At 46.7% G+C, this 26,443-nt stretch overlaps 1 protein-coding gene across 1 annotated transcript in view; it reads left to right on the forward strand.

The window, feature by feature from the left end:
* The first annotated feature begins 6,797 nt into the window (after positions 1-6,797).
* Positions 6,798-26,443, forward strand: part of Ptprh (protein tyrosine phosphatase receptor type H) — a 40,373-nt gene continuing 20,727 nt past the window's right edge. Inside the window, exons 1-5 of the mRNA XM_059282110.1 lie at positions 6,798-6,848; positions 7,638-7,671; positions 8,026-8,136; positions 10,178-10,447; positions 14,677-14,946. Of these exons, the coding sequence (XP_059138093.1) occupies positions 6,798-6,848; positions 7,638-7,671; positions 8,026-8,136; positions 10,178-10,447; positions 14,677-14,946 (736 nt within the window). The remainder of the gene's footprint in view (positions 6,849-7,637; positions 7,672-8,025; positions 8,137-10,177; positions 10,448-14,676; positions 14,947-26,443) is intronic.

A 26,443-nucleotide genomic window follows, 5' to 3' on the forward strand; every position in this document is an offset into this window, starting at 1 on the left:
CTGTAAACTGCAGTCCCCCAAGTCTCATCTGTTCTCTGGGCTTACTCTTTGGGATGGATGGAAAGTCCTCCCCTTTCATCTTCTGTGGTGGTTTGAATAGATATGGCCCCCATAGACTCCTGTGTTTGAATGCTTGGTCCATAGGGAGTGGCACTATTAGGAGTTGTGGCCTTGTTAGATGAAGTGTGTCACTGCGGGGGTGGTGGTGGGGGTGGACTTGGATGTCTCCTATACTCAAGCTAGGCCTAGTGTGGCATTCACTTCTGCTGCCTGTGGATCCAGATGTTGAACTCTCAGCTCCTTCTCCAGCACCATGTCTACCTGTACACTGCCACATCCTCCCATGATGATAATGGACTAAACCTCTGAACTGTAAGCAAGCCCCAATTAAATGCTTTCCTTTATAAGAGTTGCTGTGGTCATGGTGTCTCTTGACAGCAATAAAACCCTAACTGAGACACGTCTCCACCACCCAAATCCTCTTACTATAGATTGGGACGGCCAAAATGTCATGCCTACTACATTATGAGCATACCCCTTCACTGACATGCACAGGACCTAAGGACAAGAAACACACGGGGCTTCTATCCCAGTCGAGGGGTAGCCTCAGCTACAGTCTCCTTTGTTTATCTGTTGTGATTAGGATGTGAAATGTCCTCGTAGGATCCAGTGTTTGAACTCTTTTTTTTTTTTTTTTTTTTGGTTTTTCAGGAAAGGGTTCCTCTGTGTAGCCCTAACTTTCCTGGAACTCACTCTGTAGACCAGGCTGGCCTCCAACTCACAGAGATCACCTGCCTCTGCCTCCTGAGTGCTGGGATTAAAGGTGTGGGCCACCACCGCCTGGCCAGTGTTTGAACTCTTGATCCCAACAATTAGTACTGTTGGGGGACCTTCAGGAGGCAATGCCTGCTTGGCTACTTGGGTGAAGTGGGTTGCTGGAAGGCCAGCCTTGAGGGTCCGACTAAATCTGGGTCCAACGTCCTGATCTCAGATATGTGACTAAGTCAGATTACAACCTCCCACTGCCATGCCTCCCTGGGGATGGTCTGTGCCTTCTCCAGCCATGAGCCTGAAAGATCTCCTTAAACTGTTTCTGTTGGGTATTTTAGCCACTTGTAGAAAAAAAATTAATAATACAGTGCATCTCCCTTTCCCAACCAGTCTTAGCTGGACCTAAACATAATTTTATTTGTTTATATTTTACGTGAGTGCTCTGCATGTATATCTACATTCCAGAAGAGGGCATCAGATCTAATTACAGATGGTTGTGAGCCACCATGAGGCTTCTGGGAATTGAACTCAGGACCTCTGGAAGAACAGCCAGTGCTCTTAACCCCTGAGCCATCTCTCCAGCCCCACGGTGACCTTTTAAATTAAATTATTTTTTATTTTATGTGTATGGATATTTCTCCTGCATGTATGTCTGTGCAGCACATGCGTGTGGTGCCCACAGAGTTCAGAAGAGGGAGTTAGATCCCCTGGAACCGGAGTTACAGATGGTTGTGAGCTTCCATGTGGGTGCTGGGAAGAGAACCTGGGTCCTCTGCAAGAGTGACAAGTACTTTTAACCACTGAGACATCTTCCCAGACCCCAATAGTGACCTTTGTGTCCCCTGAGGGCTAATATTGAATCAGAGCCAGGGTCTATAATTCTTTTCTGAATCTTCCAGGACACTGAGAGTTGGCCTCTAGCAGAAGCAAAGTGGAAGGCTCACTGCTTAGGCTTTGACTGGCATCAGGAAGTGTCCCCTGAAGGGAACATGTTCCCAGATGGAAGCATCCATGTCTGGCACTTGCCGGGAGCTGGAAACTGGCGCTGTGAGCCTGTGTGGGTGGTTGAGTTGGTACCTCACATCGACCTTTTTTCCAGATACAGACTGTTGAGGTAGAGGCCCACCCTAGGCCCCATGTCTCCCTCTCCAGACCCCACCCCTGAGAAAGCCTGCCAAGCTGCGGCTCCTCCCTCTGAGATGCTTGAGACCACGCCTACAGGGTATTTGAGACCCGGCTCATAGACTGGCCTCGTAGTTTCTCCTCCCCTGAGACCACCCGGGTATAGCTAGAGTTTTCCTGCCTGGCCCACAGTCAGGACAAATCTCTCTCACCCGCCAGTCCCACAGCCGCTCAGACCCAACCAAGTAAACACAGAGACTTATATTGCTTACAAACTGTATGGCCGTGGCAGGCTTCTTGCTAACTGTTCTTACAGCTTAAATTAACCCATTTCTATAAATGTATACCTTGCCACGTGGCTCGTGGCTTACTGGCGTCTTCACATGCTGCTTGTCATGGTGGCAGCTAGCAGTGTCTCCCTCTGCCTTCCTGTTCTCTGAATTCTCCTCTCTGTTAGTCCCGCCTATACTTCCTGCCTGGCCACTGGCCAATCAGCGTTTTATTTATTGACCAATCAGAGCAATTTGACATACAGACCATCCCACAGCACCCGGGGAATGCTTTGCTCAGATTAAAACCTTTAATTTGGCCTGATCAATTTATTGCATTGGTGGAGAAACCCACTGTCAGGGTACGAGAACCTTTCACACTGAGATGCCACTCCCTTCGGCTGCTCTCAGGTACCTGCCATCGAGAGACAGTGGTGTGTGTTTGTATGTACGCTTGTGTTATTTGAGATGGCCTCCCACTATAGCCCAGGCTACCCTTCATCTCACAGTGATCCTTCTATCTCAGCCTCCCTAGTTCTGGGGTGACCAACCGGAATCACCATGCCTGATGAGAATCACCAATCCGGTGAGAACTGCTTTACCTCAGCACCATGACTGCTTGGCTGCTTCCACACTCTCTGCTGTGGTCACAGCCGAACCCTCCGACACTGTGAGCCCCAAATAAACTCTTGGATAAGTGGCCTTGGTCATGGTGTCTCCTCACAGCAATAGAAAAGTAACCTTGCATTCCCTTCTGTGACAGGGTATGGGTGGGAGTGGGCATGTGGGTGTGGATGGGAGTGTGTTCTGTTCTGAAGGGTCAAGGAAGAAAAGGCAGATGCAACATGTCTTATTTAATAAATGTTTACTTTTTTATTTTTTAATTTTTTTCCGGAGCTGAGGACCGAACCCAGGGCCTTGTGCTTGCTAGGCAAGCACTCTACCACTGAGCTAAATCCCCAAACCTAACATGTCGTATTTAAGATGTGTTTGCCCCTGCATGGCATGCACATGCTCCTTGAGTCATCCAGAAGCCAGGTGGATGTAGACAACTCTAGGGAAGGGGTGTGTGTGTGTGTGCGTGTGCGTGCATGTGTGTGTGCGTGTGCGTGCATGTGTGTGTGTGTGTGTGTGTGTATGTGTGTGTGTGTGTAGCCTAGCATATCCAAACCCCAAACCCCTGGGTATGATTTCTGCAGTACTGCAGTAAGTGTTTAGTATCTTTAAGTACCTAGATAGGGCTTTACCCACTAGCTTTCTCAGTGGGTGAAGTCTTAGATCTCCAGCTGGCATGTACAAGTATCTGAGGTGGGCAAGAAGAGACACAAGGATCCCGGGAGCTCACTGGCCAGCCTGTTCAGCCAATCAGTGAGCTCCGGCCAGGTTCAGTGAGAGACCCTGTCTCAAAAAATAAGGGGGAGAGGACTAGAGAAAGACACCCAGAGTTGACCTTTGCCCTCTATACTTGTGTTCATGGGCATGTGCATCATTATACACATATCTACTAAACACCTGCCACGTTCCTAGGGAGTGAAGAAAGGTTTTTTGAGACAAGGTTCAGGCTGTCCTTAAACTCACGTCCTCCGGCTTCAGGCTCTCAGGAGGTGAGATGACAGCTGTGAGCTGCGATGTGATGTAGTAGCTAATGTGCCTTCTTAATTTTTGAGGCAGGTCCTCAGCATGTAGCCCTGGCTGGCCTGGGGCTGGCTATGTGCACCAGGCTGGTCTCACCTGCCTCTGCCTCTGGAGTGCTAGGATTAAGGGCATGTGCCACCATATCTGGTCCTCCTTTTTTTCCTTAGACAGATCTCTCTCTGTATATAGTCGAGGTTGGCCTTAAACTCATACTGTGTAGATCAGGCTGACCTCAGACAGGGTTTCTGCCTCTCAAGGGTTGGGATTACAGGTATGTACCACCATAGCCACTTTGCAGTGAAAGTTTTCAACCAGATCCTTCCCCCAAAGTAACAAAACTAGAAGTTCCTATGGTTCTAATGGTGGGAAATTCGGGAATGCCCTGAGGGGTTCAGATAACTGTCCTCACATCCTAGGAGAAGTAGCGGAGAGGTGAGTTGGGATGGGGTAGGGGTGAGGTGGGAGGGGATTTGAGGTGGGGTGGGGGTGAGGTGGGAGGGGATTTGGGATGAGGTAGGGGTGAGGTGGGAGGGGATTTGGGATGGGGTCGGGGTGAGGTGGGAGGGGATTTGGGATGGGGTGGGGGTGAGGTGGGAGGGGATTTGGGATGGGGTGGGGGTGAGGTGGGAGGGGATTTGGGATGGGGTGGGGGTGAGGTGAAAGGGGGGATGGGGCAGGGGTAATGTGGGAAGGGATTTGGAATGGGGTAGGGGTGATGTAGGAAAGGGTTTGGGATGGGGTAGGGGTGAGGTGGGAAGGGAGCTGGGATGGGGTAGGGATGAGGTGGGAGGGGATTTGAGGTGGGGTAAGGGTGAGGTGGGAAGGGAGTTGGGATGGGGTAGGGGTCAGGTGGGAGGGGATTTGGGATGAGGTAGGGGTGAGGTGGGAGGGGATTTGGGGTAGGATAGGGATGAGGTGGGAGGGGAGTTTCGATGGGGTAGAGGTGAAGTGGGGTGGGAAGAGAAGCCTGTCTTGGAGGTCAAAGTGCAGCACTTGCATTATGACCCCCTTGGGCCTTGCTTCCTCCTCTGACTCAGGAGCACTGTCAGGCTGCGATGTTTTCAGGATGGGGCAATAAACCTAGTCCTCTCCCCACCCTTCCCCTTTGTAACTCTGCTCCATAAAGGGGAGGTTGTGGGAAACGATGAAAAGGTCAACCATTTATAGTGACCCGATATGTCAGAGCAGATGACATCACCCAAGATGGTCCCTAGGACCGTCACTTCCTGCTTTTCACATTTTCCAAGCTGTGAATTCCAGTGCTGGAGAGGGTGAGCTTCTAAGACAGGGTTAGAAAAACAGTGTGCACTCCTGTCAACAGTGGTATCTGGAGCAAGTCAGTCAGGTGCACACGATCTTCTAATACGTAACGAGTTCAAATCCATCCTGGCTTACCTGAGACGCTGTCCCAAGAAATAAAATAGCCAGATGTGGTGTAGCGTGCCTTCCGAGAAAACACTGAAATAGAGCCCAGTGTGGAATTCTGAGAGTTCAAGGCCTGATCTACATAACAAATTCCTGACCAGACAGACCTACATAGTGGGACTCTGCCTCAAAAAATAAATACAATAAAAATTGTATCAGCGAATGGAATTCAGTTGGTGGTCTGCTTGCACAGTATGCACAAGGCCCTGGGTTTGATCTCTAGAGCTGCATAAGCCAGAAATCCTGGTGGAGGCTTATAATCCCAGCTCTCTGGAGGTAGAGGTGGGAATCGCAGATCAGGAGTTGAAGGTCAAGGGGAGTTTGAAGCCAGCCTGGGGTATATAAGCAGGGTCCTAAGTAGCCCAGGCTGGTCTCTCTCTGACTCTTGGTCTTCCTCAATGCTGGCATGACTCCTCAATTACAGGTGTGATTACACACCTCACTTTGATATGAAACATACCATCCTCCCGCCTCAGCTTCTAGGGCGCAGTAACAAGTACGCAACGCCACACCCTTTGTGGTGAGATTTCCCAGGCACCATTCCTCTAATTCTTTATGGCTTGTTTACAGGTGGCTGTGACCATTTTTCATAGAGGAGAATTCTGAGTCACCATGAATTGAAGTCACCTTTTCAGGTCACAGAAAAGTCCTGTGACAAGGGAGATATGCAAATGTAAATAGACTGCCAGGATGGGTTACAATCCAGGGGCTGCCTGGTGTGGACTGCTTCTGAGCCAAAGCTGGGGTGGGGGGGGAGACAGGAGTGAGACCTGCTTGGGGGGGCAGTGGGAGGGTACACTTGTGGTGGAGACAGACTATACAAAGGCCAGGGCATGAGGAACATGCAGGGCTCACCTGAGAGCCGCAAAGGTCTGTGGGAGGCAGGAAAAGAGACAGAATCCAGAGCCTGTGTCAAGCTTAAGATCGCTAGTGGGACTCGAGATACAGCTTCCAGGCTAGTCGGGTGTGTGTGTGTGTGTGTGTGTGTGTGTGTGTGTGTGTGTGTGTGTAAGACAGTATCTGATTCTGTAACCCTGACTGGTTTGTAATTTACAGTAATCCTGCCTCAGCTTCCCCTCTCAAGTGCTGGGATTACAGGTGTGAGTCACCACACCTGGCTTTGGGCTGGCTGTGATGTGCCCCATCCGCTAAGAGAAGACAATCGGACGGACATTCGGCTCTACCTAAGTTGGGCCTTTGAAATCTGCATGGTGCATTCACACACGGTGGAAAGTGACCTCGGCTTGCCTAGGGGGTCTCAAGGCCACTGAGTAGGGAAGAAGCTTTTGTGGTACAAAATGGGGTGAGTTGAGCCCTGAGGGTTCCAGACAGGACCAAAAAGAAGATGTGGAGGATGTCTGTGTGGGGATTGAGAGGAAAGGAAGGGGGGTGAGGGACAGGGCAGGGCCGTGCTGGGCTCTCAAGCTCAGAGCTTCTACTTCCTCCTCCGCCCTTCCCAGTGTTAGCCTCTGGCCTCACCAATGGGCTGGCAAAAGAAAAATTCTTGAGTTTAAAGTCCAGCAGGTAAAGTTCCAGACCTAGGACTCCTGTGTTCCCTATGCAGCATCAAGACACATGGCCAGAGCTGGTGGCAACCTCGGGGTCTGGGGGACTTTGGTGCTACTGGTAAGTTCTCTCCTGCTCAGGCCTGAGCTGGGGTCCAAGGGAGGGAGGGGTAGAAAGTGGCTGGAATTTACATTCCCAGAGGTGTGGAGGAAGGTTCCTCAGCCAGGGCCTTGGAGGAGCAGGGGGTGGTCACACTGCCTGGAGAAGGAAGGATGCTCTGAGTTTGGAGGAATATAGAGAAGTCTTACTACAGTGGAGTCTGGATGCTGTGGTGTCTGGCGTGAGAGTGAACAGGCATCGAGCCGCGCGCACACACACACACACACACACACACACACACACACACACACACACACACACACACGGCCCAGACCTCCTCCCTCAGACCCAGAAGCCCAGAGCCGGCCCTGCCCCCCACACCCTAACTCTCTTCCCACAAACCCACGGTGGCGTCCAGGCTCTGGCCCCCCTCAACTCCGCCCACAGCCTGTCTTCAGAGTCCATTTTTATTTTCCTCCTGTTGTGCCCCAGGGCCACCCTCCCTCCCCCAAGGCCTCTGGTTATATTTTTCAGAAAGTGAAAGTCCTCATGTTATCTCTTGCCTGTATCCGGGAATCAAGGTTGGTTCCCGATTCCCTGGAGTTCCACCTCTGCCATGGGTGACCGGTCTTCCGAACCAACAGAGCGCCGGTGTTGGGACGACCTTTATCACACCCACATTCCTCTCCTTGGTCAAGGTTGAAGGAAAGGTTGGGGGCAGAGATCAGGAGAGTCTCAACCAACCATGCCAGCCCCGCCTCCCCAATCTCACCTAGCTCAGCTAATTTCTCCTTACCTGGATCCCTCTAGGGTCTGTCCGGTTGCACTGTGGTCAGGGCGGCTGGTGAGTAAAGCCCCACGTTCAATCGTTGTCCTTGCCAGGAGAGGAGACCCCAGTTCCTCTGAGTCTGACGGCCCACGGCGGGCTGAGGACAAGGGAAGATTCTCAGCTTGGATGTGGGGAGGTGGTACACAGTGGTGGGAGGGGGCCTGATGAGTGATCCACGCTTTTCTAACCTGAAAGCCTCGCTCTAATTCTCAGCCCTAAACCCGGTGAGAAACCTGACAGAGGAAGCTCAGAACTCCAGCTCCATCACTCTGAGCTGGGAGGCCCCAGAGCCCCCTGGCCCTCAGAACCTGACCTACTGGGTCCGGTGGCTTGGAGACGGTGGGAGAAGCAACATTCAGAACACCACAGATACCCGGGTCGTGGTGCAAGGGCTTGCTCCTGCTTCTTCGTATGAATTTTCCGTGTGGGTAGAAAAAGATGGAAACAGAAGCTCCACACAAACGGTCAACGCCTCCACAGGTGAGAGGCAGACTCTCTTGTATTCTTCCTTTCTTTGGAAGGGACGTGCTTAAGGGGTGACAGGAGAGCCTGGTGGTGGTGGCGGTGGTGGTGGCGGTGGTGGCGGTGGTGGTGGTGGCGGTGGTGGCGGTGGTGGTGCTGGCGTTAGCGGCGCACGTCTTTGATCCCAGCACTCGGGAGTCAGAGACAGGCTGATCTCTGTGAGTTCGAGGCTAGCCTGGTCTATAGAGCAAGATCCAGGACAGCCAGGGCTACACAGAGAAACCCTGGGGGGAAGAGAGAGAGAGAGAGAGAGAGAGAGAGAGAGAGAGAGAGAGAGAGAGAGAGAGAGAGAGAGAGAGAGAGAGAGAGAGAGAGAGAGAAAAGGTGGCAGATTCCACAGTCCAACAGAACTGGAGTGAAATCCATCCGAGTGAATCTCCGGGTTTTATCACCCACCTTAAATAGAGGAAAAGAGATACAGGTGAAATGGATCCTCACAGTTCATGTAGCCCAGTGGGTCCAGGAGGCTCCCTGGCTTTGCATTATGAGCACAAAAGGAGCACCAAAATCAGCATTCCTAATTTCATACTAGATTACCCCTCGCTCCATGGGTTGCAACTGGCCACATCCCAAGAGTTCACCCATCACACAAAACTTGTGCCTCCCTACTGGACTTCCTATTGGCCTCAGCCACCCACCACGGGGTCCATGACTTACAGAAATGTGAGGACCAGGAGTAGTTGATCTTCCCATTGGTCTTTCTTACAGTCCTGACCCCAGACTGGGAGATGGGAGCAACAACTGCGTTGCCTTTTGTTTTTTGTTTTGTTTTGTTTTGTTTTTTGTTTTTTGTTTTTTTGTTTTTTTTTTTTTTTTGAGACAGGGTTTCTCTGTGTAGCTTTGCGCCTTTCCTGGGACTCACTTGGTAGTCCAGGCTGGCCTCGAACTCACAGAGATCCGCCTGACTCTGCCTCCCAGTGCTGGGATTAAAGGCATGCGCCACCACCGCCCGGCGCCTTTTGTTTTTATTTTGTGACCTGGGTGTGGGTATGGTGTTATCCATTGAAGCAGGTGGCTAGTCACTGAGGACAGTGACTTCCTCTCTCCCAGCAGCCCTGGCCTGCCATTTGCTTCCCAAGTAGGGTCTCATGAGTGCATCCTCCATATATGAATGTTTAGGGCATTTATCTTGTGTAGGCTTTATACCTACGACCACAGCTGTTGGGAGTTCATGAGTACTACAGCTATGTCGTGACCCCAAGACAAGCATTTCACACACCTCCTCCCCATCTTCCCGGCCTTACATTCCTTTCTCCCCCTTTCCATGATGTTCTCTGAGCCTTGGAGGGGATGACAGTTGTGTCAGGAGTCCCTGTGTTAACCATGTCACTACAGAGAGCAGCTTCTTTGAACGAGGCTGAGGAGCCATGAAGGTCCCTGGTACAAGTCCATGCACTTGTCCCTACTTGGCGCCTGGAGCATGTCCAAACCCTGGTTCATTCTTATATTAATTAATTAATTAAACCATTTATTTATTTATTTATTCATTTATTCATTTATTTTATTTAATTTATTTATTTATTTATTTGATTTTCAAGACAGGGTTTCTCTGTGTAGCCCTGGCTATCCTGGAACTCACTCTGTAGACCAGGCTGGCCTTGAACTAACTAATTGCCTTCCAAGTGCTGGGATTAAAGGCACATACCACCATACCCAGTCGATTTATTCATTTATTTGTGTGTGTGTGTGGGGGGGTGGTGGTGGTCAGAGTAGGTTGACAGCTGTCTTCCTGTGTGGCTCAGTACCTTATTTACTTTATATTATATCTAAATTTATTTATTGCTATCACATGTATGTATTTGTGTGTGCATGCTTAACTGCGCATATGACTCCATGTCGCCAGCTTATAATTAAATAGGAAGCCCAGACTGTCTTTGAACTTAGGAAGTCCTCCCGTCTCAGTCTCCCAAGGGATGACACTGTAGGCACAAACCACATAGGTTTCATAGATTAGGGAAATTTGGGGACAAATGATTCATCCTTCTGTCCTTATTTTCAGCTCCAAACCCAGTGAGGAACCTGAGGGTGGAGGCTCAGAACACCAGCTCCATCAGCCTGACGTGGGACGTCCCTGAGGGCCCCTCCTCCTCCCAGGACCTCACCTACTGGGCCCAGTGCGCTGAAGATGGTGGCCAGAATGAGACCCGGAACACAGCAGACACCCGAGTCACTGTGGATGGACTGGATCCTGGCTCTTCATATAACTGTTCTGTGTGGGTGGAAAGAGATGGAGTCAGCAGCGCCTGGGAGACTCTCAGTCACTCCACAGGTGAGAGCGGACACTCTTGTCTTCTTTCTCCTTAACCAGAGTGGTGAAAGGCAGTTGAGAAGTGACAAGAGAAATCTGCAGGTGTCATGCCCCAGAGGGAATAAAGTGGAAGCCAAGTGTGGACGATTCCCTTTTTATCAGCCACATCAGAATTGAGCAAGACATGGGTCAAATGGGTCTTCAGGGGATGTTTGAAGTTGTCCAACAAGACCTAAATAGTCTCCTTTTTCTGCCTTTTTCCATTTTCCTGTGTGTGTGTGTGTGTGTGTGTGTGTGTGTGTGTGTGTGTGTGTATTTTCTCTTGCATGTGTATATGTGTGCTTCGGATTTGAAGGTGAGTGAGTGTGTGTGAAAGTTCATGGTTGTGGTCAAAGACCATCAACTCATCAGCTCCATTCATTCTAACCTGGACAGACTTTTTGTCTAGACTCTTTTTTTCTCTGAGACAGGGACTCAGGATAGAACTCTGGCTGTCTTAGATTTCACTATTATAGACCATGCTGGCCTTGAATTCACAGAGATCAACCTTACTCTGCCTCCTGAGTGCTGGGATTAACAGAAGATGCCACCACTCCCGGCCCATTTTGTTTATTATTTGATTTGATTTGATATGTGTTTGTTTATTGTTTTTGTGGATGAGTATGTGGAGGTCAGAGGACAATTTGGTGGGAGTAAATTCTCTCCTTCCAATATGTGGGTCCCAGAGATTGAACTCAAGTCATCAGACTTGGTGGCAATCACCTTTATCTGCTGAGCCATCCTGGCGGCCCCTTAATTTTGAATACCAAGATGTCTTTTTTACATTAAGCACAGTCCTTCTCATGGCCTCATTCTCCTTCCCCCATGCACTCCTATTGGCCTTCCTGTCACAGAGAGCTTTCCTTTACTTTTACGTCACATCTATATGATTTTATGTAACTATATAAAAGTCTAGGAACAAGAAATGAGAGAAATATACACCATTTGTCTTTCTGAGAATGGTTTAATTCACTTAAATTCTTTTTCTTTTGAGACAGAGTTTCTCTGTGTATCTTTGGCTATTCTGGAACTCACTCTGTACACCAGGCTGGCCTCGAACTCACAGAGTACCTCCTGCCTCTGTCTCCTGAATGCTGGCATTAAAGGCGTACACAATCATGCCCAGAAAATTTACTGTAAAATTAAAAAACTTATTTTTTGTACATGGGTATTTTCCTGCACATATGTCTGTGCGCCGTGTGTGTGTGTGTGTGTGTGTGTGTGTGTGTGTGTGGTGTGTCTGTATGTGTGTGTGTGTGTGGTGTGTGTCTGTGTGTCTGTGTGTGTGTGTGTGTGTGTGTGGTGTGTGTCTGTATGTGTGTGTGTGTGGTGTGTGTCTGTGTGTGTGTGTGTGTGTGTGTGGTGTGTGTCTGTATGTGTGTGTGTGTGTGGTGTGTGTCTGTGTGTCTGTGTGTGTGTGTGTGTGTGGTGTGTGTCTGTATGTGTGTGTGTGTGGTGTGTGTCTGTGTGTCTGTGTGTGTGTGTGTGTGTGTGTGTGTGTGTGTGGTGTGTCTGTATGTGTGTGTGTGTGTGTGGTGTGTGTCTGTGTGTCTGTGTGTGTGTGTGTCTGTGTGTGTGTGTGTGTGTGTGTGTGTGTGTGTGCGCGCGCGCGCGCGTGCGCATGTCTGTGTCTGTGCAGCAAGCCAGGAAGCATCAGTTCTCCATGGTTTCTGCCTCAGTTGCTGCTTCCGGGTTCTTGCCTTGGCATCGCTCAGTGATGGGCTGTGAAGGATGAGTGGAATTAACCCTTTGCTCCCCAAGTTGCTTTTGGTCATACTGTTTTATCACAGCAATATAAACTCTATCTAGAGTTGGATGGTGATGGCACACGCCTTGAATCCCAGTACTCAAGAGGCAGAAACTGTTGGATCTCTGAGTTCTAGGCCAGCCTGGTCTACCGAGCCAATTCTAGGACAGCCTGGGCTGCACAGAGGACCCTAAACAATTAATAATAATAAAAATTAAAGAAACCCTAACTAAGACAATACTCCACAGGGTATAGCTTATGCTGCTCATGTCCTCATGGGTTTGGGGCCAACTACTGAGGCTTGACCAACCTACCAGGTCCACAACCCTGAGGAAAACTGACTCTCTTTCCTCTAGTGGCAAACTGCCTATGAATAGCTCTTCAGCTAGTGGGTGGAACGTCAGTACTCCTTCCACAGCTATGCTGGAATGTTGGCTGTCTTGCTCTTGTTCAGGATACGTGCAAGCAATATCCGCCGCTGTGAGTTCATGAGTGTGCCACAGTCCTGTCCTGTCCAGAAGGCACCTCTGCCTCTCATCATCTTCCTGCCCTTCTCCTCTGTCATGGTCCCTGAGCCTTGGAGGGTATTTTTTGTACCTTTATTTTTTGTGTGTTTTGGGGGTGTACATGACACTATGCGTGCGGAGGTCACAGACAAGTCCCAGAAGTCACTTCTTGTCTTCCACCATGTGGGTTGTAGGATGGAACTCAGTTGTTAGATTTGGCAGCAAGCCCCTTAACTAGCAAAGCCAACTCCCCTGCCCTCAACATAGTGTTGATATGCTAGAATTTTATTGTCTAATGTGTGTGTTTTATGTTGCTGCTGCTGGTGGTGGTGTTGCTGTTGTTGTTCTTCTAATTCTTATTCATCCTCCTCCTCTTCTTCCTCCTCTTCTTCTACCTCCTCCTCCTCCTCTTCCTCCTCCTTCTCCTCCTCAACCTCCTCCTCCTCCTCCTCCTCCTCCTCCTCCTCCTCCTCCTCCTCCTTCTTTTGAAAGAGAGAGTCTCTCTATTTTGTCCCTCTGGCTGTCCTGGAACTCTGTATGTAGACCAGGTTGTTCTTGAAGTCACAGAGGTCCACCTGCTTCTGCCTCCCGAATGCTGGGGTTAAATGCCTCTGCTTGTATGCCTGGCTCTTTATTAATGTGTGTGTGTGTGTGTGTGTGTGTGTGTGTGTGTGTGTGTGTGTAGGGTTATTACATTCATGTGTGACAGTGGATTGTGTGTGTACACGCCTGTGTGTAGGTATTTGTTCAGAAGTCAGGAATCAGCCTTAGATGTGGTTCCTCAGAGTCACCGACCTTGTTTTGGAGACAGAGTCTCTTACTCAGACATGGACTCAGCACTTAGACCAGATCCTCTCTTCCCATATTGGCTTCCACAGGGATGACAAGTGTAGCCATCCTATCATGTTTTCATGTGGATTCTGGGGATTGAACTCAGCTCCTCATGATTATACCACAAATACTTTATCAGATGAGCTACTTCCCCAGGCCCTTGTTCATTTTTGACATAGCATGTCCCTATGTTTCCAAGACTGGCTTGGAACTCAATATGTTGTCCAGACTGGTTTGAATTTGATGGTGTTTTTCACATAGGAGATCGAGAAGGCATGGCCCTCATCACAGACAGCAGGTAGAAAGTGCTGGTCTAGATCTTTGATATTCAGTATGATTGACATGTGGGTAGCACCAGCATTTCCCTACAGCTGATTGGGGATGCTTTATTTCTCACCTACGGAAAGAGAATCTGTGTGCTCAAGCAGTTCTGGTTACACATACGTAAACTTCAAGAACTGCTGGTGTAGCCCAGCACAGTGATACCCAGGTGTGATGCTAGCACTTAGGAGATAGAGATAGATAGGAGGATCTGAAGGTGAAGGTTATCCTTGGCTACATAGAGAGTGTGAAGGCAACTGGGACCATGTGAGACTGTACTGGCTAGTTTTATCAACTTGACTTAAGAGAGTGTCGTCTGGGAAGAGGGAAGTTTAATTGAGAAAATGCCTTCATTAGATTGCCCTGTGAGGCTTTTTCTTGATGTGGGAGGTTTCTGCCTACAGTGGGTGGTACCATTCCCTAGGCAGGTGGTCTTGGGGTGTATATGAAAGCAAACTGAGCATTTATGGGGACCAAGCTAGTCAGCAGCATTTCTCCATGGCCTCTGCTTCAGTTCCTGCCTCCAGGTCCCTGCCTTGAGTCCTGCCCTGACTTCCCTTCATGAAGAACTGTACCCTGCAAGCTGAACTAAACCTTTCCACTCCTAGTTGCTCCAAGTCATGGTGCTTTACCACAAAAGTAGAAACCCCAGCAGAGACAGAAACCCTGTCTGAGGACCAGACCTAGTTCATCTACCCAACAAAACACTGAGAGCAGCTAGAAAACATGGAAAGCAGAATGCCCACTGGCTGCCCTCCTTTCCTCTGCCCTGATGCTGACCTGTGTCTTTTTTGTTAATTTCTCAGCTCCAAACCCAGTGAGGAACCTGAGGGTGGAGGCTCAGAACACCAGCTCCATCAGCCTGACTTGGGACGTCCCTGAGGGCGCCTCCTCCTCCCAGGACCTCACCTACTGGGCCCAGTGCGCTGAAGATGGTGGCCAGAATGAGACCCGGAACACAGCAGACACCCGAGTCACCGTGGATGGACTGGATCCTGGCTCTTCATATAACTGTTCTGTGTGGGTGGAAAGAGATGGAGTCAGCAGCGCCTGGGAGACTCTCAGTCACTCCACAGGTGAGAGCGGACACTCTTGTCTTCTTTCTCCTTAACCAGAAGTGGTGAAAGGTGGTTGAGAAGTGACAAGAGAAATCTGCAGGTGTCATGCCCCAGAGGGAATAAAGTGGAGGCCAAGTGTGGACGATTCCCTTTTTATCAGCCACATCAGAAATGAGCAAGACATGGGTCAAATGGGTCTTCAGGGGATGTTTCAAGTTGTCCAACAGGACCTAAATAGTCTCCTTTTTCTGCCTTTTTCTATTTCCTCTGTGTGTGTGTGCGTGTGCGTGTGCGTGTGCATGTGCGTGTGTGTGTGTGTGTGTGTGTGTGTGTGTGTCTTGCATGTGTATGGGTGTGCTTCGCATCTGAAGGTGAGTGTGTGTGAAAGTTCATGGTTGTGGTCAAGAACCATCAACTCATCAGCTCCATTCATTCTAACCTGGACAGACTTCTTGTCTAGACTCTTTTTTTCTCTGAGACAGGGACTCAGGATAGTGCCCGGTCCCGCGGGCCAGGTTATTTGATGAGACCCGAGGAGGCACCTCCTGAAAGATCAATGGGGGCGAGAGAGAAAGGAGACCAGGCGCGTAAAGAAGGACAGAGTCAGTCTGAGTTGCGTCGAGGTCTCCGTTTATTGACTGGGTGTTGAGGCTTATAAACAGGGCTTCAGGCAGGGAGGGGGAGCAGGAGGAGCAGGGAGATAAGAAGAATGGAAAATTCTTAAGGGAGGGTGAGGTCGCTTTGGTCCCAGGCCCCTGCAGCCGACTAACAGGCTCCAGAAAGTTTATCTAATCGTATATCCTGCAGTTAGGCCAGGAACCTCCTGTCAAGGCTTGATGAAGCAGGGAAGGTCACACAAAGTTCGGGACACAGCTGTCCGGAGTCGGTCCCCAACAGTTCCCCCTCTTTTCTCAAAAATGGACCAAGTCCATGTGATCGGGGTGGTCCGAGAGAGTCCCTGTCTTAGGCTACACAGGGGGCTTCCCACGCTCGGCAGCATGCCGTGTTGAGCCGGTCTCAGGCGACCTCTGTATGCTGTTGTCTCTGGCGTGGGCCCTGTACTATTCCCGTCATTGAGTACCCTCTAGCAGGACCGTGGGGACGTTAGGGCCTTAGGACACTGAGTCTGAGTCCTTGATGGGGCTCCTGGCTGGCCTCCTCGGAATCTATTCTGTGATAATGAATCGAGACGTGTCATGGTAAGGCCGAATCAATCTGATTTCTGATAAACTGAGTCAACCACTGAAAGGCCCAGGGACCAAAGGTCAAACCACCCATGCTGATTTTTAAACTCCCTTTTTCTTAGAGCCAGCCTTTCCCTTAATTTTTCCATCAATTCCCTGACAATACCATTATGGTCGGCATAAAAGCAGCATTCTCCCTTCAAGGCTGCACTTAATCCCCCCTCCTTTAAAAATAGTAAATCCAGACCTCTTATGTTTTGTAACACAACCTCAGAGAGTGAGGTTAAAGATTTCTTCAGAGCAGAAATGGATCTTTCTGTGGCCTCTAGGTCAGTAGTCATAGCCATTTGTAACTGCATAAGGTGGTTGCTCTGCACGAGGGCAGTAGTTCCTGTACCAATTCCTGCAGTGATGCCCCCAATACCTAACAAGAGGGCAATAGTCATAGACACAGGTTCTCGAGTGTATCTGCCTCTCTGCTCAAAGAATTCCATATGGGAGACTAATTGGACCAGAACATAAGAGTTTTCCCATTATCAATGGCAAAGTGAGCTTCCCCTTATTTAGTTTTTGCCATCTGCAAGTGTGTCATGGGTTCAGAGGTGGATATTGGAATTCTGGCATCCTCAGTTTAGTGGTACCCAGACATGAATCATCATTTAGTTAAGACATCAGTGATATAAGAGCCAACAGTAATTAGCAGAAGCACAGGGCCAAAAGTCTTATGATGGCTGACAGAGTTCCTTATCCTCAAGGAACTTGGAACTTTATCTCAGGTTCCCTATGACAAGAAATTCCCTTTTGATCCAACATTCCAGGGTGGGAGGGAAACAGGGACGATGTTTTCTCTTCTATAATTACTTCCTGCTGACATTGGGACGTTGTTATCAAGGTCCTGGAAAGCCAGAATGTTAGTCAAAGACAAGAGGGAACGTTTTATTGACCAGCTGAAGAGATGGTATGCGTATCGGTTGAATTGGTCCATATCAGCTTTCAACAAGTTCAGGGCTCATAGTCATTTGCAGTAGGTTGTCACCAGCAAATGATGCTTGGATGTATCTGTCAGCCAAGTGGAAACCTGTTGAGATAGATATAAACTAGGAACAGGAGTTAAAACTTACAAACTTATTTGGAACTTTTAGACCCATAGTCTTAGTAATTGTAGTATTATCAATTTGCCCTGAAATCCATATTGAACTGAAATTTCTTTGGCCCAATGAAAAGCATCTGTAAGTCTATATTTAGAATCTGTTTATCTTTTTAAAGAGACTTGTAGCTAGAGTTTTCCTGCCTGGCCCACAGTCAGAACCAATCTCTCTCATCTGCCAGTCCCACAGCCGCTCAGACCCGACCACGTAAACATAGAGACTTATATTGCTTGCAAACTGTATGGCCGTGGCAGGCTTCTTGCTAACTGTTCTTATAGCTCAAATTAATCCATTTTTATAAATCTATACCTTGCCATGTGGCTCGTGGCTTACCGGCATCTTTACATGCTGTTTGTCATCGTGGCGGCTGGCAGTGTCTCTCAGCCTTCCATTTCCCAGCTTTTATTCTCCTCCTTATTAGCTTTATTTTTTTTTATTCTCTTTAATTAATTAATCCACTGATCAAACAATTACTAAGCTGACAAAGGTATAGCTAGCCCAGTCATCAATGTTATCAAAGATCTGAGAAGGATAAACTCTACCTGAGTACAGACTTTTAAATCTATTTAAAAACAACAGAGACTATCCATTACCCAGACTGCCATCATCCCAGGCTCCTATAGTCTTCATAGTGTTGGCAGGACAGGTGTCAGGACAGCATCAGTCTTGGCTGCTGGGCCCATAATGTGAAATTCTCCCTGTGGAGGAGAAAGACTGATCTTATCTTGTCAGTGTCTCATTTGTCCATTCTTCTATGCCACATCCCTGGCAGCAGGTGTTGAGTCAGAGTGTCTTGCCCAGTGGTCGGTGTCATCCGCAATTCAGGTGGCATCTTCTTGTCATTGTTCCATATCTTCTTTGGAGACTTTGGGAGTCATTGCTAGGAGCTGGGGAGCTCGGAGTCTCTGTTTGCTATAGTAAGCTTTTTATCAAATAATGTAAATGCCATATTTATCAGATCTTTGACAGGTTTGAGGACCATTATCTATTAAATGTATCTGAGACAAACAAATCTAGGCCTAATCTTGAAAATATCTCTAAGTTTGGTAACAATAACCAGGCCAATTTGTTCTCCTATAGATATATTAGTCAAATATACCTCTTAGGTTTTTTTTTTATTTAAATAGAACAGTTTATGCTTTAAACTAGTATCTGAATAGCCAGATGACTAGTATTAACTTGTATTCCTTAACACAAAAGACATGCAAACTCAGACATTCAAAACCAAACATACATGTGGCCACATTTTTCATTCATACCTGTAGAGTAGACAGACATTTTTACAACTATGACCCTTTGGAGTCTCAATGTAACAGCAGAATAGCAAGACAAAGAAATCTGAAACACGTTTCATTTTTTTTTTTTTATATATCTCATTTGTTTTAAATCATTATTTAAGCCTTTTTTATCCTCAGACCTTTATATCTTGCTTTTACGTATTCTAATAACTGTGAGGCATTTACTCAACCACCCCCACAGTTCCCCAGAGTTTTTATGGAGAAGCCAAGGGGTGGAGCAAAAGACCTCCTCCCCCAGCACAGCCAAGTGCAGACCATTCCAGACACCTGCACTTAGGCCTGTGGTCTAATCATCCTCTATGTGGACCTGCTGGGTAAAGCCACGAGGAACCCGAGAACGGGCTCCCACAGGTCCCCCTTTCTTAATATATAAAAAAAATAACTATTAATGGCTTACAGCAATCTCCATAGCTGTTACACCTCCCAGTATGGGAGTAGATGATGATAAAGATGGCATTTCTCTTTTGAATTAGGTCTAAGGTGACTACAGCAGTCTTAGCTGCCTCAAGCCCTTTCTAAACCAAAAACTCTTAAGGTGACTACAAACTTAAAGAATCCCTTAGCTTCATCATTACCATTAACAGGTTAACATAAACATTGCTATACATAGCCACAATTCTCTGTCTTACAACTCAAAGCAAACTCTTAACAGAACCATTTGAATTAGCATATATGGTGCTATATATAGTTAACAATTTTCTCCGTCTTACAACTTTAACTCAATCATTTGAATTTTCTTGCTAACAGAACTTAGGAAAAACTTCAATGTATTCACATCAAACATAAATATTTCCTTAACTCCACAAAACCAGGGTACATTAATATCAATAGGTTTCTGCAAACATAATTCAATCTCATAACTCCTCCTTTTCTTTATAATTTTTTAAACAAAATCTCAAACCTAGTTAGAGGAACCCAAACTTTTCCATTTAAACAGTTCCATTTGTAACAAAACCAGTCCCAGAAAACAGTTTCTGGGTCATTACTGTAAGTAAACTCAAAATTGTCCCATTGCAATGAAATCTATTGTTCAGTTCATTAAGTCCTAAATTCAAATGATAAATTCTGGTACTAGCCTTCCAAATATGAAGAAATCCAGAACCAAAATCTTTCTGTAGTTTTATCTCATTTTAAGTTCAAAAAGTTCAAACAAGAAATAAATTCTGGTATTAGGCTTTCACTTCAAAATATGAAGAGATTTTTTTTTTTTTAACCAAAACTTTTTGCAGTTAACAATTTTTGTTCAAACAAGCGTCTCTGAACTTATTCTTAAGCCAGAGACCTTTTTAGGTACAGTAGTATTCTAAACCGCACCATTTTTGATGTTAGCTCAGGTTTTTCTGTGTTGTGTCGATTTTCCACGGATCTCAGCTGCGGATGCCTTGTGCTGGTTCTGGCGTCCGCCATTCTTAGCTTCTTAGCGGCTTCTGGAACTTTTGAAAACTACTCAGACTGACTACTTTGCAGTCTACTAGGACACTTCCTTCTGTGTCTCAGGTTCTTTCAACCATATATATTAAGAATAGATTCACATTTAACATTTACATTTTACAAACTCACATATAACATTTTTTTTTTGCCTTGCAAAGCATTTAGACTCACATTCAACATTTTACAAACTCATATATAACATATTAACATCTACTTATTTATATTCCTTAAGGAAACTATAGAACTACTTTAGCAAATATATTTCTTATTACTTTTTATATACTTATCATATTTTTTATGTTCATTCCATCTTATTTCTTGTTTAAACTTACATTTACAACTAGCATCTTTACTTCTTACAAGCTTATTACTACATGTCTTAGGACTACCTTAGATTCTTCTTGCAAGCTTATATTCTTAAAGGAACTCTATAAATCTATTTTACAAACTTATACAGGGCTACCATTAGCATGTATTTAACTTAGCAAACACCTAAAGATTTCTTAACACAGATCTAACAAGAGAATTTTTACAAACTTACATATCTTATATCCTATATAAACTTTATTTAAATCTTATAATTTATTTAAACTTTAAAGTTAAACTTTAAAGTTCTATATTTTTATATCTCAAGCTATTTATTTAGACCCAAAATATCATATATTTAAATCCTCATGACACGCTTAAGCCTTTAAATTTTTATATCTTAAACTGCTTTCTCAAACCAAAAAAATCATTTATTTAAACTTTTATCCTCATATCTCAAACCTTCGTATTTTATAAAAATATTATATTTTATCTTAACCAACAATAATTTGAAACCAATTCTCTTAAATGATGGCAAGTATTTGTAACCCACTGAACTCAAATGACCAAAACCCATTGCTATGCCCAGTTCACCCCCAAAGAAGGGGAGACTTAGGTACAGAATGCAAAAAGCAAGGTTTATTCAGATGAAGTCAAAGTTTACAAGCCGCGGCAGGGGGCTCGTTCCAAATCTCTCACACACAGCAAGGAGATTGGAAGGAGCGCGCCCTTTCTTTGTGAGGCTAGTTCTTAAAGGCACAGACCACATAATTCATCTCTCACAGCTTCCCTTCTTTCTGGTTCACATCAGTAATTTTTCATGTTATCTTTATTTCTTGTTTGTTAAACAACCGTGTCTAGGAGTTTTACGAGCTGTCTCTGGGGTTCGAGAAGTTTGGGATGTTTTATGACCACTTAGCCTCTGCCAGATGGTCATATATTCTGACTCTGTGTTTTTCTAAGTTTCTGTAGCTGATAAAGCCACCTGGGAAAAAGGGGTCTAACTTCTTATCTACACTTAGGAATCCTGGTTTAGGCTCCTCTTTGTCTGAAGGGGATAGAGGAAGGGGGGGGGTTATTGAGGTTTCACACCATGTAAATTTTTATATTTCCTGTGGAAACAAAAGCATAATTTTCCCAGTATCTTGAACTGGTAATTTAACATTTCTTTTCAAGCAATACCAGGACAGAGAAGGGTTAACAAGAGAAGCTGCTGGCCAGCAGAAGAGACCTTGAAGTTATCACAGTAAAGGAAGGGAGGGTCAGATTCTCTCTTTAGTGTTCACACAGTTTTTGTCAATTGCAGGCAGTCCCCATTGCCCTGTCCAGAGCTCCTGTCTTTGCCCGCCTGTATGGAGAGCACGCACCCCCACCCTCCTGAGAGCAGCCGGCTGGCTGCAGTCCTGATAGCAAGAGAGCTAGGGAGGGACAGAGGTGGCCTTTGCTATGCCTCTCTTTCCTCCTCTTCCTCTAGGAAAATAAGGGAGGTTAGTAGACAGAAACAAATAACATTTACACAGACAATCCAAGAACCGGAACATCAGCACTGAGATGATGGCCTCATTTACAGCCAGCAAGCCCCTCCTGCAGTATGCAAGCCCCATTTGGCAGGAGCTACCTGTTTATCTCAGTTCAATCGGGGAGTGGGGGTGGGGGACCCAGTTCCCTCTATTGTGGCTCATACATCCTTCCAGTGGGCTAGGCAAAGGTCTAGTAGAGAAGAAGGGAACTGTCCCATAGCGTCCGTCACAGTCAAGTCAACAATGAGAATAGTTAACACATTACACACAAGACCAAGGGCACACGAAAAAACTTTGCCCCAACAAAACAACCAACAAAGCTCCAAGAACAATGACAGCCTGATGTGCTCTGGGAGGGGGGGGGGTAACCCTCCAGGCTCAATCACATCAAAAACAATCCAGACTCGAGGATCTCTGTTTTGATCATACAGACATCAGGGGGCTTCCACATCCCTGTCAGACGTGTACCTTTTTTTCTTGTAAGAGAAGGAGAGAGTAAAGTAACAATGATCACAACAAAACATACAAAAAAACCCACAAAATGGCTCTGACAATTTCCCGGGACAAAATACAAAGTGGCACTTCCTCCCACCGTGGGGGAAGATACCCAAAGATGCTCCTAAACCAAATGGTCACCTCTGAGGTGGCCTTAGGGCTCTGGGACGTCTCCCTTCGCCGCCAGGTTCACTGTCCGGACACGTCTGCCCCAGTGAGAGCCTGCAAAGCACAAATCGATCGACCGGTACAAAACAAAAGTCCATAAAAACTAAAAAAGGCGTCGGGGACATTTTCCCCGTCTCTGATTAATTTGTTAATATCTTTTCCAACCTTGTTCCAAGTCAGAGGGTGAATTCCTGGTCCATTAATCACTAACCAGGGACATTTCTCCTCCGCATATTGGAACAATTTTATCAAATCCTTTTTCTTAACTCTTATTCCTCTCTCCCTAAGATTACCTTTTCATCTCCTTTAGAAAAACAGCCTCTTTAGATAAATTTTTGCCCATGATCGATGGGACGACATACTTACCTCAAGACTCTCCCGCGTTGCACGAGTGATGCAGTCCAGGCGTCTCTACCCTGATCCTCTCCGGGGCCCCTTCCGTTGTCCGTCGTCCGGCAGGTCACCGTTCCTCGAGCCCCACGTTCGGGCGCCACTTGCCCGGTCCCGCGGGCCAGGTTATTTGATGAGACCCGAGGAGGCACCTCCTGAAAGATCAATGGGGGCGAGAGAGAAAGGAGACCAGGCGCGTAAAGAAGGACAGAGTCAGTCTGAGTTGCGTCGAGGTCTCCGTTTATTGACTGGGTGTTGAGGCTTATAAACAGGGCTTCAGGCAGGGAGGGGGAGCAGGAGGAGCAGGGAGATAAGAAGAATGGAAAATTCTTAAGGGAGGGTGAGGTCGCTTTGGTCCCAGGCCCCTGCAGCCGACTAACAGGCTCCAGAAAGTTTATCTAATCGTATATCCTGCAGTTAGGCCAGGAACCTCCTGTCAAGGCTTGATGAAGCAGGGAAGGTCACACAAAGTTCGGGACACAGCTGTCCGGAGTCGGTCCCCAACAGGATAGAACTCTGGCTGTCTTAGAATTTGCTATTATAGACCATGCTGGCCTTGAATTCACAAAGATAACCATTACTCTGCCTCCTGAGTGCTGAGATTAACAGAAGATGCCACCACTCCCGGCCCATTTTGTTTATTATTTGATTTGATTTGATATGTGTTTGTTTATTGTGTTTGTGGATGAGTATGTGGAGGTCAGAGGACAATTTGGTGGGAGTAAATTCTCTCCTTCCAATATGTGGGTCCCAGAGATTGAACTCAAGTCATCAGACTTGGTGGCAATCACCTTTATCTGCTGAGCCATCTTGGCAGCCCCTTAATTTTGAATACCAAGATGTCTTTTTTACATTAAGCACAGTCCTTCTCATGGCCTCATTCTCCTTCCCCCATGCACTCCTATTGGCCTTCCTGTCACAGAGAGCTTTCCTTTACTTTTACGTCACATCTATATGATTTTATGTAACTATATAAAAGTCTAGGAACAAGAAATAAGAGAAATATACACCATTTGTCTTTCTGAGAATGGTTTAATTCACTTAAATTCTTTTTCTTTTGAGACAGAGTTTCTCTGTGTATCTTTGGCTGTTCTGGAACTCACTCTGTACACTAGGCTGGCCTCGAACTCACAGAGTACCTCCTGCCTCTGTCTCCTGAATGCTGGGATTAAAGGCGTACACGATCATGCCCAGAAAATTTACTGTAAAATTAAAAAACTTATTTTTTGTACATGGGTATTTTTCTGCACATATGTCTGTGTGCCGTGTGTGTGTGTGTGTGTGTGTGTGTGTGTGTGTGTGTGTGTGGTGTGTGTCTGTGTGTGTGTGTGTGTGTGTGTGTGGTGTGTGTGTGTGTGTGTGTGCGTGCGTGTGTGTGTGTGTGTGTGTGTGTGTGTGTGTCTGTGCAGCAAGCCAGGAAGCATCATTTCTCCATGGTTTCTGCCTCAGTTCCTGCTTCTGGGTTCTTGCCTTGGCATTGCTCAGTGATGGGCTGTGAAGGATGAGTGGAACTAAACCCTTTGATCCCCAAATTGCTTTTGGTCATACTGTTTTATCACAGCAATATAAACTCTATCTAGAGTTGGATGGTGATGGCACACGCCTTGAATCCCAGTACTCAAGAGGCAGAAACTGTTGGATCTCTGAGTTCTAGGCCAGCCTGGTCTACAGAGCCAATTCTAGGACAGCCTGGGCTACACAGAGGACCCTAAACAATTAATAATAATAAAAATTAAAGAAACCCTAACTAAGACAATACTCCACAGGGTATAGCTTATGCTGCTCATGTCCTCATGGGTTTGGGGCCAACTACTGAGGCTTGACCAACCTACCAGGTCCACAACCCTGAGGAAAACTGACTCTCCTTCCTCTAGTGGCAAACTGCCTATGAATAGCTCTTCAGCTAGTGGGTGGAACGTCAGTATTCCTTCCACAGCTATGCTGGAATGTTGGCTGTCTTGCTCTTGTTCAGGATACGTGCAAGCAATATCCGCCGCCGCTGTGTGTTCATGAGTGTGCCACAGTCCTGTCCTGTCCAGAAGGCACCTCTGCCTCTCATCACCTTCCTGCCCTTCTCCTCTGTCATGGTCCCTGAGCCTTGGAGGGTATTTTTTGTACCTTTATTTATTTATTGGTGTGTGTGTGTGTGTGTGTGTGTGTGTGTGTGTGTGTGTGTTTGGGGGTATACAAGACACTATGCATGTGGAGGTCACAGACAACCCCTGGAAGTCACTTCTTGTCTTCCACCATGTGGGTTGTAGGATAGAACTCAGTTGTTTTATTTGGCAGCAAGCCGCTTAACTAGCAAAGCCAACTCACCAGCCCTCAACATAGTGTTGATATGCTAGAATTTTGTACTAATGTGGGTGTTTTATATTGTTGGTGCAGCTGCTGTTGTTGCTGTTCTAATTCTTCTTCTTCCTCACTTTTCTTCTTCTTCCTCCTCCTCCTCCTCCTTCTTTTGAAAGAGAGAGTCTCTCTATTTTGTCCCTCTGGCTGTCCTGGAACTCTGTATGTAGACCAGGTTGTTCTTGAAGTCACAGAGGTCCACCTGCTTCTGCCTCCCAAATGCTGGGGTTAAATGCCTCTGCTTGTATGCCTGGCTCTTTATTAATGTGTGTGTGTGTGTGTGTGTGTGTGTGTGTGTGTGCACGTGTGTGTGTGTGCGTGTGTGCGCGCGTGTGTGCACGTGTGCGTGTGTGTGCGCGTGTGTGTGTGTATGTGTGTGTGTGTATGTGTGTGTGTGTAGGGTTATTACATTCATGTGTAACAGTGGATCATGTGTGTGTACACACACATGATCAGAAGCCAGAAATCAAACTTAGATGTGGCTCCTCAGAGTCACCGACCTTGTTTTGGAGACAGAGTCTCTTACTCAGACATGGACTCAGCACTTAGACCAGATCCTCTCTTCCCATATTGGCTTCCACAGGGATGACAAATGTGAGCCATCCTGTCATGTTTTCACGTGGATTCTGGGGATTGAACTCAGCTCCTCATGATTATACCACAAATACTTTATCAGATGAGCTACTTCCCCAGGCCCTTGTTCATTTTTGACATAGCATGTCCCTATGTTTCCAAGACTGGCTTGGAACTCAATATGCTGTCCAGACTGGTTTGAATTTGATGGTGTTTTTCACATAGGAGATCGAGAAGGCATGGCCCTCATCACAGACAGCAGGTAGAAAGTGCTGGTCTAGATCTTTGATATTCAGTATGATTGACATGTGGGTAGCACCAGCATTTCCCTACAGCTGATTGGGGATGCTTTATTTCTCACCTACGGAAAGAGAATCTGTGTGCTCAAGCAGTTCTGGTTGCACATACGTAAACTTCAAGAACTGCTGGTGTAGCCCAGCACAGTGATACCCAGGTGTGATGCTAGCACTTAGGAGATAGAGATAGATAGGAGGATCTGAAGGTGAAGGTTATCCTTGGCTACGTAGAGAGTGTGAAGGCAACTGGGACCATGTGAGACTGTACTGGCTAGTTTTATCAACTTGACTTAAGAGAGTGTCGTCTGGGAAGAGGGAAGTTTAATTGAGAAAATGCCTTCATTAGATTGCCCTGTG

Source organism: Peromyscus eremicus, chromosome 1, assembly GCF_949786415.1.
Source record: "Peromyscus eremicus chromosome 1, PerEre_H2_v1, whole genome shotgun sequence".
Lineage (NCBI taxonomy): Eukaryota > Metazoa > Chordata > Mammalia > Rodentia > Cricetidae > Peromyscus > Peromyscus eremicus.